The 14,868-nt window shown below is 55.8% G+C and overlaps 1 protein-coding gene across 4 annotated transcripts; it reads right to left on the bottom strand.

Annotated features, from left to right (window-relative positions):
* Positions 1-933: 933 nt before the first annotated feature.
* LDB1 (LIM domain binding 1) lies at positions 934-14,654 on the bottom strand. Of its 4 annotated transcripts, none has more exons than XM_008520854.2 (11): positions 14,237-14,654; positions 5,869-5,971; positions 5,710-5,754; positions 5,523-5,598; positions 5,321-5,423; positions 4,975-5,147; positions 4,367-4,489; positions 4,072-4,155; positions 3,857-3,980; positions 3,502-3,650; positions 934-2,775 (listed from the first exon to the last, which is right to left on the bottom strand). In XM_008520854.2, the coding sequence occupies exons 1-11, from the start codon at positions 14,259-14,261 to the stop codon at positions 2,545-2,547; spliced, it is 1,236 nt and encodes a 411-aa protein (XP_008519076.1). In that variant the 5' UTR covers positions 14,262-14,654; the 3' UTR covers positions 934-2,544. The 4 variants fall into 4 exon arrangements, with proteins under 4 accessions (XP_008519076.1, XP_008519077.1, XP_008519079.1 ...); XM_008520855.2 differs by having other exon boundaries at positions 3,508-3,650; positions 14,237-14,632; XM_008520857.2 differs by lacking the exon at positions 14,237-14,654 and adding an exon at positions 8,786-9,397.
* Between the last annotated feature and the right edge of the window lie 214 nt (positions 14,655-14,868).

Raw genomic sequence — 14,868 nt, 5'->3', positions numbered from 1 at the left:
CAGGACAGGGCCAAGGTAACTGAGTGGACTGGAGACGGGGTGGGGTGATCATGTAGTCCTTTCCTCTGGTATCTTCCTGCCAGCTGGGGAGGTGAGGGTAGAGACATAAGGTCTATGAGGCCTTACTTCAGATGCAGAGACCTCAGTTGGGGAATAGTCTGAGGCCTCAGATTCCTCTGCCTGGGATGAAAATGAGGGAGACTGGGTAGGAGGCTTTGTGTGTACTAAGACGACATCCCCCACCCACAGCAGGGTGGCCCTATCTAGCCAATCTTTAATGGTGAGGGAGGAGAGGACTTGGCGGGAAGTAACTGTCTGGAAGAGTCTAAGTGCCCTATTGCTCCTTCCATCTTCCTAGGGAGCTTCAGACTGCCCCCAAGCAATAGTACTTAGGCATCCTCCTCCCCATGCCCCCACCCAAAGTTAGCAAGGAGACAAACAAGCCTGCTACTCTTCTCTCACTTCCCCACCTAGGGACCTACTGCCAGGGGAGACTAGTTAAGAGATCTCAGCTGGGCTCGTAGGCTGGAGGCTGGGTAGGAGTAGGAAGCTCACTGACAAAGACAGGACGAGACTCCCAGGCATTCTAACCAACTCCTCCAACTCAAGCCCCTCCTAGGCAAGGACCCCTTCCCCACCCCACCTCCAACAACTTAATCCAGGGCTGTCTAACCCAGGAACCCTTCCTCAGGAGAGCCACCTATCTGGCACCCATGACAGAGGTAGGGAACAACAAGGCCAGCCTGGGACACACAAGGAGCAACACCAGAAGAGGGAGGAGTGAGGGGAAATGTGAGATGGGAGTGAAGGGGAATTGACAAGTCCAATTCACACCTCCCCCCAGTGACTGGTCATAAGCACTGCAGGAAGGAGGGGAAAAAGATTGCCTTGGACTGAGTCATTATTAGGCATCAATGACCAACCAAGACACTCTCAAACCGAAAAGTCTCTTTATTGATTGGTACCATACATGACTCAAATGGCCCCAAAAAAAAAAAAAAAAAAAGGCATTACAGTCAGGGCGGGACATCCATCTTCCCTACCCCTTCCCTCAGCTCTTGACACAATACCCTTCCAACAGTGGCAGCTGGAGTGGAGGAAACAGGGTGTGGGGCCCCAGAATCCAGAAGGAAGAGAGGTGGTGCTAACACTTCTGGAACCGGCCACAGGGAAAGGCAGCGAAGCCAGAGAGCTGGGGCCAGACTCGTGGGACCCACCTCTTGGCCTCACCCTGGGCCCGGAGCCTCCACATGTCCAACCGTGAAATAGAGCTGAGGATCCTGGCTGCCTCCCCCTCCCTTCTATGAGGAAGGCGAAGGAGGGGATATTGGAAGATGAAGACCCTCTACTTCAGCTGGGGGACAGAGGCCTAAGGCTCCCTGGTGGGCTTAGAGCTGGCACATCCTCAGTGGCTCCTTCCCCTCTGTGGAGGGCAGAAGAGGACTAGATATGCAGTTTGAGGGGTTGGGAGAAGAGAGTACTGGAAAGAGCAGATGAACCCATCCCCCACCCCAGGCCTGCCCAACTGAGACGTAACAAAAAACACAGTGACAAACAAGGCTGCTCCCTTCCTTCCATACTCCCTAAGGGAGGGAGCCTCCACCTCCCCCATCCAAGACAGCTGCTCTAGTGGAGGACTTGTAAAGAATATACACACCATGGGGGGAGGGGGCTGGGACAGAGGGAATCACAGCACTAGGAGGGCAGGCCAGAGTCCTGGAGGATGGGGAAACAGAGACAACAGCAGGGGGTTGTCACGAAGGTGAGGCCATCAACGGCCCCCTACCCCATGCCATGCCTTCCCCAACTCCAGTCACCCCAGAGGAAAAGGGAAGAGAGATGGCAAAGTGTCTCCTTGGTCTGCAGCTCTCAAACTGTATAAAATGGTAATGCACACCCCCCTACCCCCATGCTCACCTCCATCTGGGCCCTAAGCCCCCCATCTGCCAGGAGTAGGGAGGTAGCTGGACTTTTAATAAGGGGAAGAGGGGGGACATGAGTGATCTTTTTTAAACTTACATTTTTAATAATATTATTTTTTAAAAAACTTGGAGCTGGGATAGGTGGCAGAAGGGAGGAGAAGCCCAGAGCTTTACTCCTCTACTACCAGCCACCTAGGGGAGGGATTGAGGGAGGGAAACTCAACCAAGCCCCATAACTTTAGTCTCTAAGGGCTGTGGGTACAGACAACCCCAGGCTTGAAGGGGGTGGAGTCAGGAGGATGGGGAACCCAAAACCTGGGGTGAGGATGGAGGTAAATGCCCTGGGGGGGTGGTCAGGACATTTCTCAAAGGCCCGGGGTCCACATAGGCATCCACATGAGTACCCCCTTCCCCCAAAAGGATCTGCAGAAGCCAGGCCCAGCCCAGGGCCAGTGGGGGGCAAATCTTGGCACCTGCCCCCAGCAAGTCCAGTTCCTCCCTGAAGCGGGTGGATAGAGGCTGCCCATTTTAGATGCTCAGTCTCTTCATTCTGTCTTCTGCTCCCTGGGGCTGCGAAGGGTGGGGCAGGTAGGCAGAGTGCTGGGTAGCCGTGGCGAGGCCTTTACTGGGAGGCCTGTGATGTGGGGTTCTCTGATTTGCTTTCTTGGCTGGATGGAGGCTTGCTGTTCCAGGGGCTGTTGGCGCCCAGGGCAGGGGAGTTGTTAAAGCTGTCCTCGTCGTCAATGCCGTTGGCCGCGTCAAACTGGGTGTTCTCCAGCCGGGTGATGAGCCTCTCGTCCTCGTCCCCGAACTCCCCGCCCATCAGGGTGGGCTCCCCCACCACCATCACATCCTGAGAGTGGCGGAGGTCCCCAAACATAATCGGGGCAGGGGCTCGCCCGGCCCAGGGAAGTAGATACCCCCAGAGCCCCAATACCCACCCAGGAAACAACACCCCCACCCCTCTCTCATACCCAGATTTAAAACCCCAACTCCTCTGACACCCTCAGGCCCTGGAATCCTTCCCACTGCAGGACTGCAGAGCATCAGAGCCTTTAACCCACATCCACTAGATTCTGGGAGAAGTCAACCTACTCTCCTAGCTCCCTAGTCTATCGCTCCAAAATTTTAGGGGCTCCTAAACTTCTGTCCACATGTAAGAGAGAGAGAGAGTAGATCAAAAACATCAATGTGGGAAGTGTGTGCATGTGCATGTGTATGTATTCCAGATTTGCACACATTCAAGTCTGTGTATCCCTCTATCAGTATGAGTGTGTGTATCTCTGATGGTCTGTGTCCCCCCAAGCTGTCTGTCCTGATCGTCCGTATGTTCTCAGGGCTGTCTCTGTCCCTTTATGTCCTATGATACTATGTCTGAGCCTGCATGATCACAACCATGCATGTGACTGAAACGGTCTCTCATCAGTGACAGGAGTTAGCCCATGCTAACTGGCAGAGTACAGTGAGAAAAACTGTCTTTGCTTCGATGCCTGCTAGTGAGCTCAGGCTGGGACAAGGTCAAGGGTCAAGGGTCAGCAGTGGGGCAGCCCAGAAGAGAGAAGAAAGCCGAGATGCTTACAGGTACCTGGCTGGAGAGGGCGAAGGTGCTGGCTGGGCTTTTCTTCTTGCTGTTGCTATTGTTGGTGTTGCCGCCCCCCGAGCTCATGGTGCTGCCCCCTGACATCTTCCGTTTCCGCCGTTTGCTGGGCTGCTGCCGTGCAGGCTCCGCTGTGCCAGAGAAAGGAGACTCAGGTGGGGCAGGGCCCTGGGCCCCTTGTTCCCCATTTTGGCTCCTAAGGAGCCTGAGCCTACCCTGATCCCAATCTTGCAGACCCAGGAGCGAAGAAGGGGCTTCATGAGGAGACAGAGATACAGCCTTGGGGAGCAGCAGCATCAGATCCCGATAAGAGTAGGTGCAGGTGCCAGGCACTCACCGGGGGGTGCTACCATGCGCTGCCATTTCTGGAAAAGGCAGGTCTTGAGGCAGTCGCGGGGGCTGAGGCTGTAGGTCTTATGGCGGGACATGAGCTCCTGCATGGGCTCAAGTATCACACAGAGCTGGGGGAGACCAGAAGGTGGCTTGTCAGGGGAGAGACATGGAGCTGAGACTAAATAGGATGGGGCAAAAACTGGGTGATCAGAGACTCACACGGAGGTAGTTGAGAGTGGAATTGGACAGCCCACACCGGGTGATGTTTTTGGAGAGCTGATCCAACATCTGGGGGTCCTGGGCCTAGAGGGGGAAACAGATAAGAATACTAGTACCTGGGTTGCATCTGTGCCTTGTGACACTCCTGAGAGAGAAGAGGGGCTGTTATTAAACCCATTTTTCAGAAGGAGAAACTCTAACCCTCTAAGGTCACTGTCAGAAAATGGCAGCCCTTGTTCCACCCTCCCCGCTGCCTGCCCTCACCCTCGTGTCTTGGGTCCTGCCCACAACTCACGTGCATGGCAAGGATGCTGCGGGGGATGAGTTCTCGGTGCTGCCGGATGCTGAAATGCCACGTCTTTATCCGCATCATGTCGTCAAACATGAACTCCAGGTACAACCGGCCCTCCACACACACCTGGAGACAAGCTTGTCACAACACTGTCCCCTCCCCAATACCTGAAAGTATACCTGTTCTCCCATTTGTTCACAACTCTCCCACCGCCTACACTTCTGCCACCTGCATATAAATCTGGGTGCATAACTGACATAGACCATCCCCTCATATACCTGTCATACTGCTGGCCCTTTCACACTCATACACATAGACAGTAGAAATGCTTGTCAGATCCTTGTCCTCTCCCCATGTAGCTAGTGACACACTTATTTGCTTTAAGCTCTATAAGGGCAGGCTCTTGTTCACTGGCATACCCCTGTGGTCCAGAAAACTGTTACATACAAACTCAATAAATGTCTGCTGAATGTTGCAGCATGCCTGCCTTCCCTTCTTATCTTGCCACTTCCCAGTATGCCTTCCTGGGGAACAGCTGAGCACATTTTGGGAAAGAGGACAGGAATCAAACCCAGGTGCTTCAGTGTGCCACATTCAGCTGGGTTGCTAACCTGGGTGAACATGGGTTTGCCGTGCTGGGTCACCATGCTGCCCTGGTCACAGTCAAGGGACACAAAGTTGCTGTGGAATGCCTCCTTGGGGTGCTTAAGCACATAGTACAGCTCTGTAGCACCCCCCTCAAAGATGCTGCGGAAGTAGCGTGGGATCAGGGTCCGGCCAATGGCTGTAGAGATGGGACAAACTTTTCAGAACAGAAGGGCCTCAAAAAGGGTCAGGCAGATGTCACCCTTGCCAAGACAGATCCCCTGGGACAAATACCCACTCCCAGAACTTAGAAGGACACAGGAGGTATACACTGTCACAGCAGAGCTGGCAGGAACCCCAGAGGCCACTCACTATATCTCTTTGGTCCATCCTCCAGACAGAAAGTGATGGTTAACATGGCATCATCCTCAAAGAACTCAGTTGTGAAAGCATCCCACCAGAGATTGTCACACTCCTAAGGAGCACAAGGAGGAATGTTTGTGTGTGCCAGAAAACATCCCACAGGAGTGCCCAGATGGCCCTCCTCCTCCCAGCCCCTTCCCCCTGGCCATACCTCTGTCCAGTTTTGAAGCCGTTTGTTAAGCTCGAATATTCTGTAGTCAGTTTGGTTGCCATATGGGGTGTGCCTCCTGGGGGAAGTGAAGAAGGAAAGTCAGTAGGAGCAGAATCTCTCCACACCCCCGCCTCTACTTTCACCCACATAATGGAAAGCACCTCCTTCTCCACTGGACTCTACTTACCCAATCCCGGGCTCCAGGTATGTAGGCGGGTACATAGGAGTTGGGCTGTGTAAGGGAAGAGGCTATGAGAATGGGGGTGGAAGACAGGAATTATTGGGGGGTATCAATCCCTCCCCTTTTCAGGCAGGATCCATCTCCTGAAATGGACAAGAGACTCACCCCACATCCCGATCTAGCATGGTGCCGGGATGGAAAGGGGGAAAGGCGTTGCCGTTCGGGGGCTCCTTCGGCGAGTACAGCTTGAATGACTTTGAGGAACAACCTAGGAGGGAAAAGAAGAAGGGGTCCCGAGTCCCCCTTGAGAGCTCTCCTAGAAGTCTGCTAGACTGTGTGGACAGGGACTCATCTTCTGGAGGCCCCAGAGTGGACTAGGGGAGGGGGACTACTCTAGGGAGCACCTATCTCTGCTTCTAAATCTGGCTCCAATCTTGTTTTATTAAGAAACTAGAGGGCCGGCCTGGTGGCACAGCTGTTAAGTTCGCACATTCCACTTCAGTGGCCTGGGGTTTGCTGGTTTGGATCCTGGGTGCAGACCTACACACAACTTGTCAAGCCATGCTGTGGCAGGCGTCCCACATATAAAGTAGAGGAAGATGGGCACGGATGTTAGCTCAGGGCCAGTCTTCCTCAGCAAAAAGAGGAGGATTGGCGGCAGATGTTAGCTCAGGGCTCATCTTCCTCAAAAAAGGAAAAAAAAGAAAAGAAAAGAAACTAGAAGTACTCAGCCCTAATACCCAAGACCCCATTTCTTCACGTGGCTGAGCCCTGGATGACAGAATTGAAGCTGGGAAGAAATGTCAATACCATAGAACAAATAAATATCCAAACATTAGAATCTCATTTTGATAACCTCCCTTTTCATCTATATTATTTTGTTCAATCATCACAACAACCTTGTGAGGTGGCAGGGTCAACTCTAACATTCCCATTTCACAGATGAAGAACTGAAAGCTTAAGGAGACTTGCCAAGATCATAGCTGGTAACCAGCAGAGCCAGGACTAGAGCCCAGATCTTCTGATTCCCATATTCTGTAGTATTTCTACCTCTCTATTGCCCTCTGGAAATCAAGTTGGGGGAGGGGGAATGGGGATTTTGCCAACTCCCTGCCCCTCCTCCAACCCCAGGGTCTCAGGAGGGCAGGGGATCAAAGATAAAGGGGGGTGGGTGCCTGATGGGTGCCGCCCACTAGATAACCAGTTGGGCCTCTTGCCTCCCCCACCAACGGCCACTCCCTTATCAGCCCAGCCCCCTCCCCCACACCAGCCATGGGTCTAGTATTGTCTCCAAACCAGAAACCCAAGGCCTCAACCCCTTTTCTCTTTTGAGACTTGCAGTTGGGGAGAGAGGTAGATGGGCCTCCACTGGATCCCACTCTACTTACAAACAGAAAATAGGAGACCTGGGAAGGAGTCTAGATGCCAGGGGGCTCAGTCTAGGAGGCAACTGGTAACTAGACAAGGGTGTCTGCTTGTATTTATCTGTGCATGTGCACACGTGTCCCCTCTCCACCTCACCCAGCAGCACACAGTTCCTGGTGTACCATTTTCTGACTGGAAGAAGTGTTTCATTCACAGTTGAGTATGAGCCAGGTACTATCTTCCCCCTTCCCACCAGATAGGAGGGGAAACGGAGGCACAGCTCCAAAGGTCCTGACCCCAGTCATAGCTGCTTCCTCACGTTCCTAAAACTTGATTAAATTTGGAAGGGTAGCTGTATTGGCTGTATCTGAGCCCCCTCCGCAATTTAGATACAAAATCCATTTTGTTCCTTGCGGGGAAGAGACAAAGGAAGACCCCGTGCCAACATGTGTCATTTAATTCTCTCCCCAGAGCCCCCTCCTCATAATATGGGCAAATGGAGGTCCCAGAGGGGCCTATAGCACAGTCCCTGAAGGAGCCGAAAGTCAGAGCCTGTGTGTGCCTGCACACGCGTGTGCCTCATCTTGCCTAGCAGGCTTCCACCCTCAGCTCGCCCCAACATGCCTACCAAGGGCTGGAACCCAGCAGCCCCAGGCAGGATCAGGGTGCCCACAACAGGCCCTCACCCCATGCGTGAGCTCTCACAGGCCACGTCCACGTGCTCCCAGCACAGCACACACAGCCTTCACATGCCACTCTAGACTGAATGAGGAGCCTATGTCCTCAGGAAAGAGACAGTCTCTCCCATGCGCAAGTCTCTCCACTCCAGAGACAGACAGACTAAGGCCATGTAGGAAGCCTAAGTTCACACAGCCCACCAGAGGCCAGGCCTGGGCACTGAGCCCAAGAGCCTAGATTATCAGACCTGGCCCTTGTCCCCTAACTAGGCCATCCATTCCCCAAAAGCATCACTGCCCCTGCCCCTCAGTTTCAGGGCCACTTGAAGAAAGGAGTCAGCTCAAGACACTGAAGAGAAGGGAGGCAGGAACCCCGGGTTCCTCTCTAAGTTTGAACAAAGTTTCAGAGCTTTTCAGAACTAGAGAACTGACAGGCATTGCCTGGGGCTGGGTAACAGTTCTTAGGAGCTAAACCCCAAAGCTCTGGGGCCTCTACATACACCTCCAGTGAATGGACACAAACAAATTCAGCATCTCTCCAGAGCCACAGCAACTCCCAGTAGCCCCAGCACAAGGGCTTGGGAGTGAGAAGGGAAGGGGAGGGAACATCACCCAGACCATCTGTCCCTGTTGCTGCCTGTCCCCAGCAGCAGGGGTAGAGGGAGCAAGGTGGGGGTGGGAGTGAAGAGGATGTGTCATGCAGCCATAGAGTCAGACACAGCGCCAGCTCACACCTCTAGCAATTGGGGAGCCCTTAGGAAGGGGGAGAAGAGAGGAAGAGCCCAGAACTAGTAAAGTTTTTCAGGATGGAAGCTGCATCCTGGGGCTGAGGGGGGCACCTCCAGCTGGGCATTTCCATGGTAACCAGCCGGACCTGAGGGCAGGCCCCCTCCCTTTGGGGACTGGCCACAGGTCAGCAGGCCTGAGAGCCCTGGCCTCTCTGAGCTGGGGCACCTCTCCCTCAGCCAGCATACCAGGCCTGGGCCAAACAGAGGACCTGCCACCCACCCCCAACAGGCTTGCAGGGTGCCCAGACTTACCTGGGAGAACTGAGGGGGCCAGGAGAGGTGCGGGGAGCGGCTGGAAGCCTAGAGGGGCCCTGGCAGGGGTGAGGACTGAGGGGGGGCCAACTTCAGCCGCTCATGTCCCGAGTGGGACAGGCAGGCCTGGCTGGGAGCTCCACTCCGCGGGCCGCACAAAGACTCGCACGCACAGCCTCGGCCAGCCCCGCGGCAGCCACAACCCCGGGGGAAAGTTACAATGGCCACTGGGCCGGGGGCTGGGGGCCAGGGGGCCGGCCTGGGGGGCGGGGGGCCGCGGGGAGTCCGGAGCCTTCTTTGTTTGCAAGGTTTCCCTCAACAATGGCTGCTCCGCTCTTTCCTCTCTCCTCCTCCTCCTCCTCGGCTCTCCCCGCCGCCGCCTCTCGCTGCCTCTGCCTCCAAGCAGCCCGCCCGCCCTCCCCAAGCCAGCGGGCCCCTCTGCCGGGGCACCAGGAGAGGCAGGGCCCGGCACTCACACTCACTCACACTCGCACACGCACAGACACACGCAGCGCCCGCCGGCTCCCTTCCTCTTCTCCCTTTCTCTCCCTCCCTCCTCGCTCGCTCTCTCCGAGCCTCTCTCAGAATGAGGCCCCAGGGCGGGCGGAGGGTGGAGCTGCCCCCACCGGCCCCGCCCCCTCCCTGCGAGGAAAGAGGAAGAGGGAGAGAGGGAGGGAGGGAGAGAGGGAGGCAGGCAGGGAGGACTGCTGAGAAAAACAAAAGAGAGATAGAGACTGGGAGAGATGGGGGACAGAGAGGTGGAGACGGAACAGATTGGGCCTGGAGGGACCTGGATCGAGGGGAGGCCTGTGGGGGCCAAGAACTGAAATGCGCCCCCCTCAGCCCCAAGCGTGCTGCTCAGGGGTGAGCAGGGGAGCCAAAGCCACAGGCAGGGATGGAGGAGGGTGCTCTCCTCTCTGGAGACTTCCAGTATCTTCAAACCACCTCCCAAACGTCCCCCAAATGTCCCCCAAATCTCTCTTCCTCTCCCGGGTGATCTCTCAGGTTGAAGGCTGGCCTGGGCTTCCACCCTGGGCTTCAGCCCCTGATGAAATCCCAGAGCAGCTGGGGGGAGGCTCTAGGGGGTTATTTTTGACAGAGACACACTCTGACTTCAGCCTGTAAACACTGATTGGAGGGAGGGGGGACACTCCAGGCTCCCTGCCCCCAACCCAGCTAAGTTCCAAGCCCCAACTTAGATCTGCCTTAGCAGGAAGCCCCCGGTCCCCCTCCACCAGAGACACGTGGGTGCAGGGCAAAGAGGCCCTGTCAAAGCTGGGGAAGGCAACTTGCCCATCCAAGGGTCCCCAGAAAGGCTAGTCTGCTGCTGAGTCCTCCCCACCCACACACCCCTGCCCAACCAAAAAGGTATGTGGTTACAGGGGTAGGGCCTGTTCTCCAATGCAAGCCGGAACTCCCAAGAGAATGGGTGTTTGTAAACTTTGGGTAGTGGTCCAGGACCTGCTTCCCAGATAGATAGGAAAAAAGTCACACACACACACACACACACACACACACAGGGGTGGGGGGCAGTACAGACCTCCTACTTCTTTGCAATTTGAGTCTCTGCTCCCTATCCCCTGTCGACCCACCCAACCATATTCACACACAGCCCCATGACAGGATTTCTCATGACTGTGTGATAATAATATTGCACCTGGCTCTGTGAACATCCTCCACACATAAATAACACATCTTACTTTTACATAAATCAGTACCTAATATACACTTCAACCTGTGATACACCTCAAACTCTAAATAAATCCAACCCAGGACATACATACACAGTCTATGTCAGACCCCGACTTCCATACACACTGGCATCTGTGACACACATGCCCCCTGACCCTGACACACACACCAAAACTGTATTACATCCCCTGAACTTGTGGCAGACTATTACATACACACCCTTACCATTTGTTACGCAGGGACTAACCCCATAAATCACCCTCCCTGAAACCTGCATACCATTCTCCATCATGGCCTGACCATACGATACACCCTAGCTTTCACAAACATACTGAAATCTGTGACATTCAGCCAGACCCTGCAACATACTACCTACCACCAGGACTTAAGACATTCCCACTGAACTCCAAATTTACAGCCCAACTCTGGGATAACCAGACCCCTCACCCTTTGTGTGAGACAATTCCTGTCATTTGTTTTGTGCCTTTAAACTTTCCATGGGTGCATTTATAGGTAGTACCTCAAGAGATCGTCACAGTATACAGGGCCAAATATTATCCTAACTTGAACAGTGGGACAGGAGGGCCTGAGGCTGGAACCGAGGACTTCTAACCCCACTCATACAAGCCCAGCCCTGGGGCATTTTGGGCATTTCTACTCCCTTCCCTCCAAGGAATGGCCACTCCTGGCCACAAATGACTGTCTACATGGAGAGGGGGGATGGGTGTGCGCTCTGGCGTCTGCCCCTAGTTCAGAGCTTAGAACTCGCACCCAGTCTATCCCCTCAAATTTCAGAGAGAAGGGCTCCTAAATACGAAGATGCATCAAGACTCAGGCATATCATTCAAATCAGGCACTCTCTTAGTTCCTCTTCTCTGCAAGTCTGCTCCTCTCTCAGTTCTGACTTAAATCCCCCACTTGCACAAGGACAGAAGAGGGCCAGCTAAAGAGATCAAGTCTGAGTTTGAAGGCCCTAAAATTGGATGGGGTGGAGTAGGGAGAAAGCAGGGAGCAGCAAAGAATGACAAAGGTGATGAGGGAGAGATGAGAGACACCACCTCTCCTGGAGGTGGGAACTCCAAAGGTCAGCAGCCTCCCCTATCCCACAGGATAAGGTACCAGCACTGCCCCCTGCCCGGGCCCCCGGGGCTCCCTGACCCAGGCCTCCAGTGTGCCTGCCCCCCTTCCTTTGTCTGTGCCCGGCCTCCCGTTGGCCTGGCGCTCTGCCATCCTCCTCTCCTGGCTCCCAGCCGCCACCACTGCTGCCTCCTCCCCTCCCCCTACTCCTCCCTGCCTTAACCCTTCTGAGCCACATGCTGCCCCAGACAGGCCCTGGCCCCCTCAGCAACCTGCCCTGCCCAGGGTGATGCCCCTTAGCAGAGGTTCTCCCTGCTCCTGACCAAAGCCCCAGAAGCTATTCCCCACTCCAAGAAGCTCTATGGGAGCTGTGTGTGTGTGTGCGTGTGTGTGTATGTTGTGGTGTTTCCTTCCGCATGTGCATGCGTGTGGGTCTGCGTGTGCTCTGGCTTCCCTCAGTCACATGTGTGGGGCATGTGCTGTCTCTGCCGGGCTGGGGGAGGAGGAGGAGCCGGGAGACAGCAGAGCACAAAGGAGAGACTCAGACAGGCAGGCAGGCAGGCAGCAGGCAGGCGGCCTGCCAGGGCGCCCTGGCCCCCACCCCAGGGCTGCTCAGGTTAGGGGGGGCTCTTTGGGCCTGGACTGTACATGCTGCCATGATACGCTTGTGCTCAGCCATGTGCTCCCACTCACCCATGCAAGCCTGGTCCCCTCCCTTACCCCAATTCCTACCATTCCCCACCCCCAGGCACTCTCAAGCCCCTCCCCATGTGGTTCTCCTTGAAGTTTAACCTCCATCCATCTTATGTGGCGTCAATCCATAAGACTTCTTCACTTTCAGATATTGAGGAAAAAGACTCCTCACTCTTAACCATCTTTTGCCCCCTTTCCCCCAACCAGGCCACCAGACACACAAAAGGAACATGCCTTTTGGAGCACTGACTGAAGTTGTTCTCCGTCACATACACCCCTGTAGATGAGTCCTCTTCCTGTCCCCAGGCTGCTCCCAGAGAGACTGAGGGGGAAACTTTGTCCCTTCTCCTACTAGACCTAGACACTCTGCCCCAACTTCAGGGCCAACCTTCCTTACCTCCAGCCTGACAACCCTTCCATATCCACCTCCTATCCCCTATTCCTAGGAACTAAGAATCAAAATTTAAGACTCAGCCCTATAGCTTGTTCAGAGCCCTACTTAGCTTCTGCTATGCTCATGTGTGGTGATGGAAGACCAAGGCCATGGGGCGGACTCAGAGCATGGATGGATCTGAACAGGGTACCCAGCATGGGGGCAATTATAAAGAAAATACACACACAAGCATACACACCAAGCTGGTAGGAGGAGGAATGATGGGGCCAGGCAGGATTCCCGCTTGCCAAGCTCTTCCCTCTCCCCCTCTCCCTCACCCTCTGCAGCAGGAGGCAGGGGTTTCCCACACCCAGATATTCCAGGATCCTCAGGATCTACTAGCCCTTCCTCTGGGCCTCATGGACCTTAAATGTCACCCTCAGCAGGCACTTTAACCGTGTGCCCAGCCCAGCATAGCTTGGCCTGGGTCACATGATTTTCAAGGAAGCTTCTGCACTGGCAGCTTCCCTTGGGGCCTGGGGGCTGGGGTGGGGGTGCTGTTGTGGGGTTTGGGTCTCCCAGAGCACAGGGCATCTGGAGGGGCAAAGGATCCAAACCAGGCTAGATTCAGGGACACATGACTATGAGAAAGACACTAACTACAGCCTGGGACAGGAGGGGGTCCTGCAAATAATTCAAGAACCCAGAGTCCTAGGGATGGGGATAGACGGTGTTCTGAGACTGTCTGAAGAATACCTCTCCAGTCACATAACCTCTCTCTTTCCCTTTGGCAGTGAGGCAGAGCCTCTTCCTCCCCAGGAAAGAACTCAGACCCAGGCTGTCACTGGCAAGAGTTGATGTGTGTTTCGGGGAGGGAGGGAACTGAGCCTAAGTCGTCTCCCCAGTTCTCACTTTGGGGTCAAACATTGCTCCCCTCAACTCAAGTCTCACAAATCACTCTATTTCCTAGCTTGCCTGGGGCTGCCACATTCCCCCTCCCACTAGGGCAGAGACTGCCAGACCCGAGGGGCCAATTATCTCCCCCCCCCCCCGCCCCCACAACACACAGGAGTACCTCCAGTCCCTCAGGAGGGCCAACCTTCCCTGACAACAGGCAAGAAAATTTGGAGGGGGGCAAGAAGGGCTCCAATCAATCCCTATCCCCAAACACGGACCTCAGAAATAGACAAGAGGGGGTGTCACAAAATATGTAAGAGGGAATAAGCAGAAGAGAAGTGGGGGCAACCCAAACCAGCCAATCACAACTCTATGATGACCCAAGGGGGGGGGTCAAAAGTCCAGACTCACTTCTGATTGGCTAACACCCTGGAATTCTGGGAATTTCTGCCCCCCAACCCAGCCCCAATTAGCCTCCCCCCACAAAAACATACTCATAAGCTACCCCCAGCATCCCCTCCCCGTGCCTCTGGGCTGCTGCGCATTTACACAGTTGGGGAAAGCCCTCCCCCAGACTGAGGCCCCGCATATCCCTCACAGCCCCCGACCTCCGCCACGCCATGGACGCCCCCCACACAAGTTCTCGCCAAACAAGGGGTGAGGGATCTGCCGGGAGGGTTAGGGAGGGAGGGGCCGGACGGCCGCGCGGCCCCACTCACCAGGACAGGCACAGCCCACTGACATCTTCACATCGCCCGCCGCTGAGGGCCCAGCCGAGTCACGGTGCCCGCCCCGCGCGGGGACAGGCCGGGCATGAGCCGCCGCCGCCGCCCGCGGCCCCCGCTGCCCTCGCCGCCGGCCCGGCCCGGCTTCGGCCCGGTGCGGGCGGCCCCTGGCTGCAGGGAGGGGCCTGTCAGGCGCGGAGCAGACAGGAAGGAAGCCAAGCAGGAAGGCGAGCTGCCTCTGCGTGTGTGCGCGCGGGTGTGCGTCCCCGGAGTGTGTGTCCGTGTGTGCGCGTGTGCGTGTGCGTGTCTGTGCGCTCCTGCCGCCCTCCCCGCCGCCACCGCCGCCGCGGCTCGCCCCCCTCTTCCTCTCCCTCTCGCTCTCCCTCTCCCTCTCGCTCTTGTACGCGCCCGCTCTCCAGCCCCAGCCGGGCTGGGCCGGGCTTTATTAATATGCTAATTGCCTGCTAGTGGGAGGGGAGAGCCGTGTCAAAGTGACCCGGGCGGGCGCGCAGCGAGCGACGACGTGCGTGCGCCGCGCGGCGGGCGGGCGGCGAGGGGCCGAGAGCGTTCAGGGAACGGCATGCATGTGACGCAGCTTTTAAAAAAGGAGAAGGAGGCAGAGACCC

This window comes from Equus przewalskii, chromosome 1 (assembly GCF_037783145.1).
Source record: "Equus przewalskii isolate Varuska chromosome 1, EquPr2, whole genome shotgun sequence".
Taxonomy (NCBI): Eukaryota; Metazoa; Chordata; class Mammalia; order Perissodactyla; family Equidae; genus Equus; species Equus przewalskii.
Note: the sequence above shows the minus strand (reverse complement) of the source record. Positions and strands in the feature narration are given on the sequence as shown.

Bases quoted from the DNA above. Each gene is read 5' to 3' on its own strand.
- LDB1 (XM_008520854.2), bottom strand. From the start codon at position 14,261: ATGTCAGTGGGCTGTGCCTGTCCTG. The intron at 5,599-5,709 runs GTAAGTAGAGTC...CACTTCCCCCAG, and splicing joins TACCTGGAGCCCGGGATTGG to GAGGCACACCCCATATGGCA. The intron at 4,490-4,974 runs GTTAGCAACCCA...GCTTGTCTCCAG, and splicing joins GCAAACCCATGTTCACCCAG to GTGTGTGTGGAGGGCCGGTT.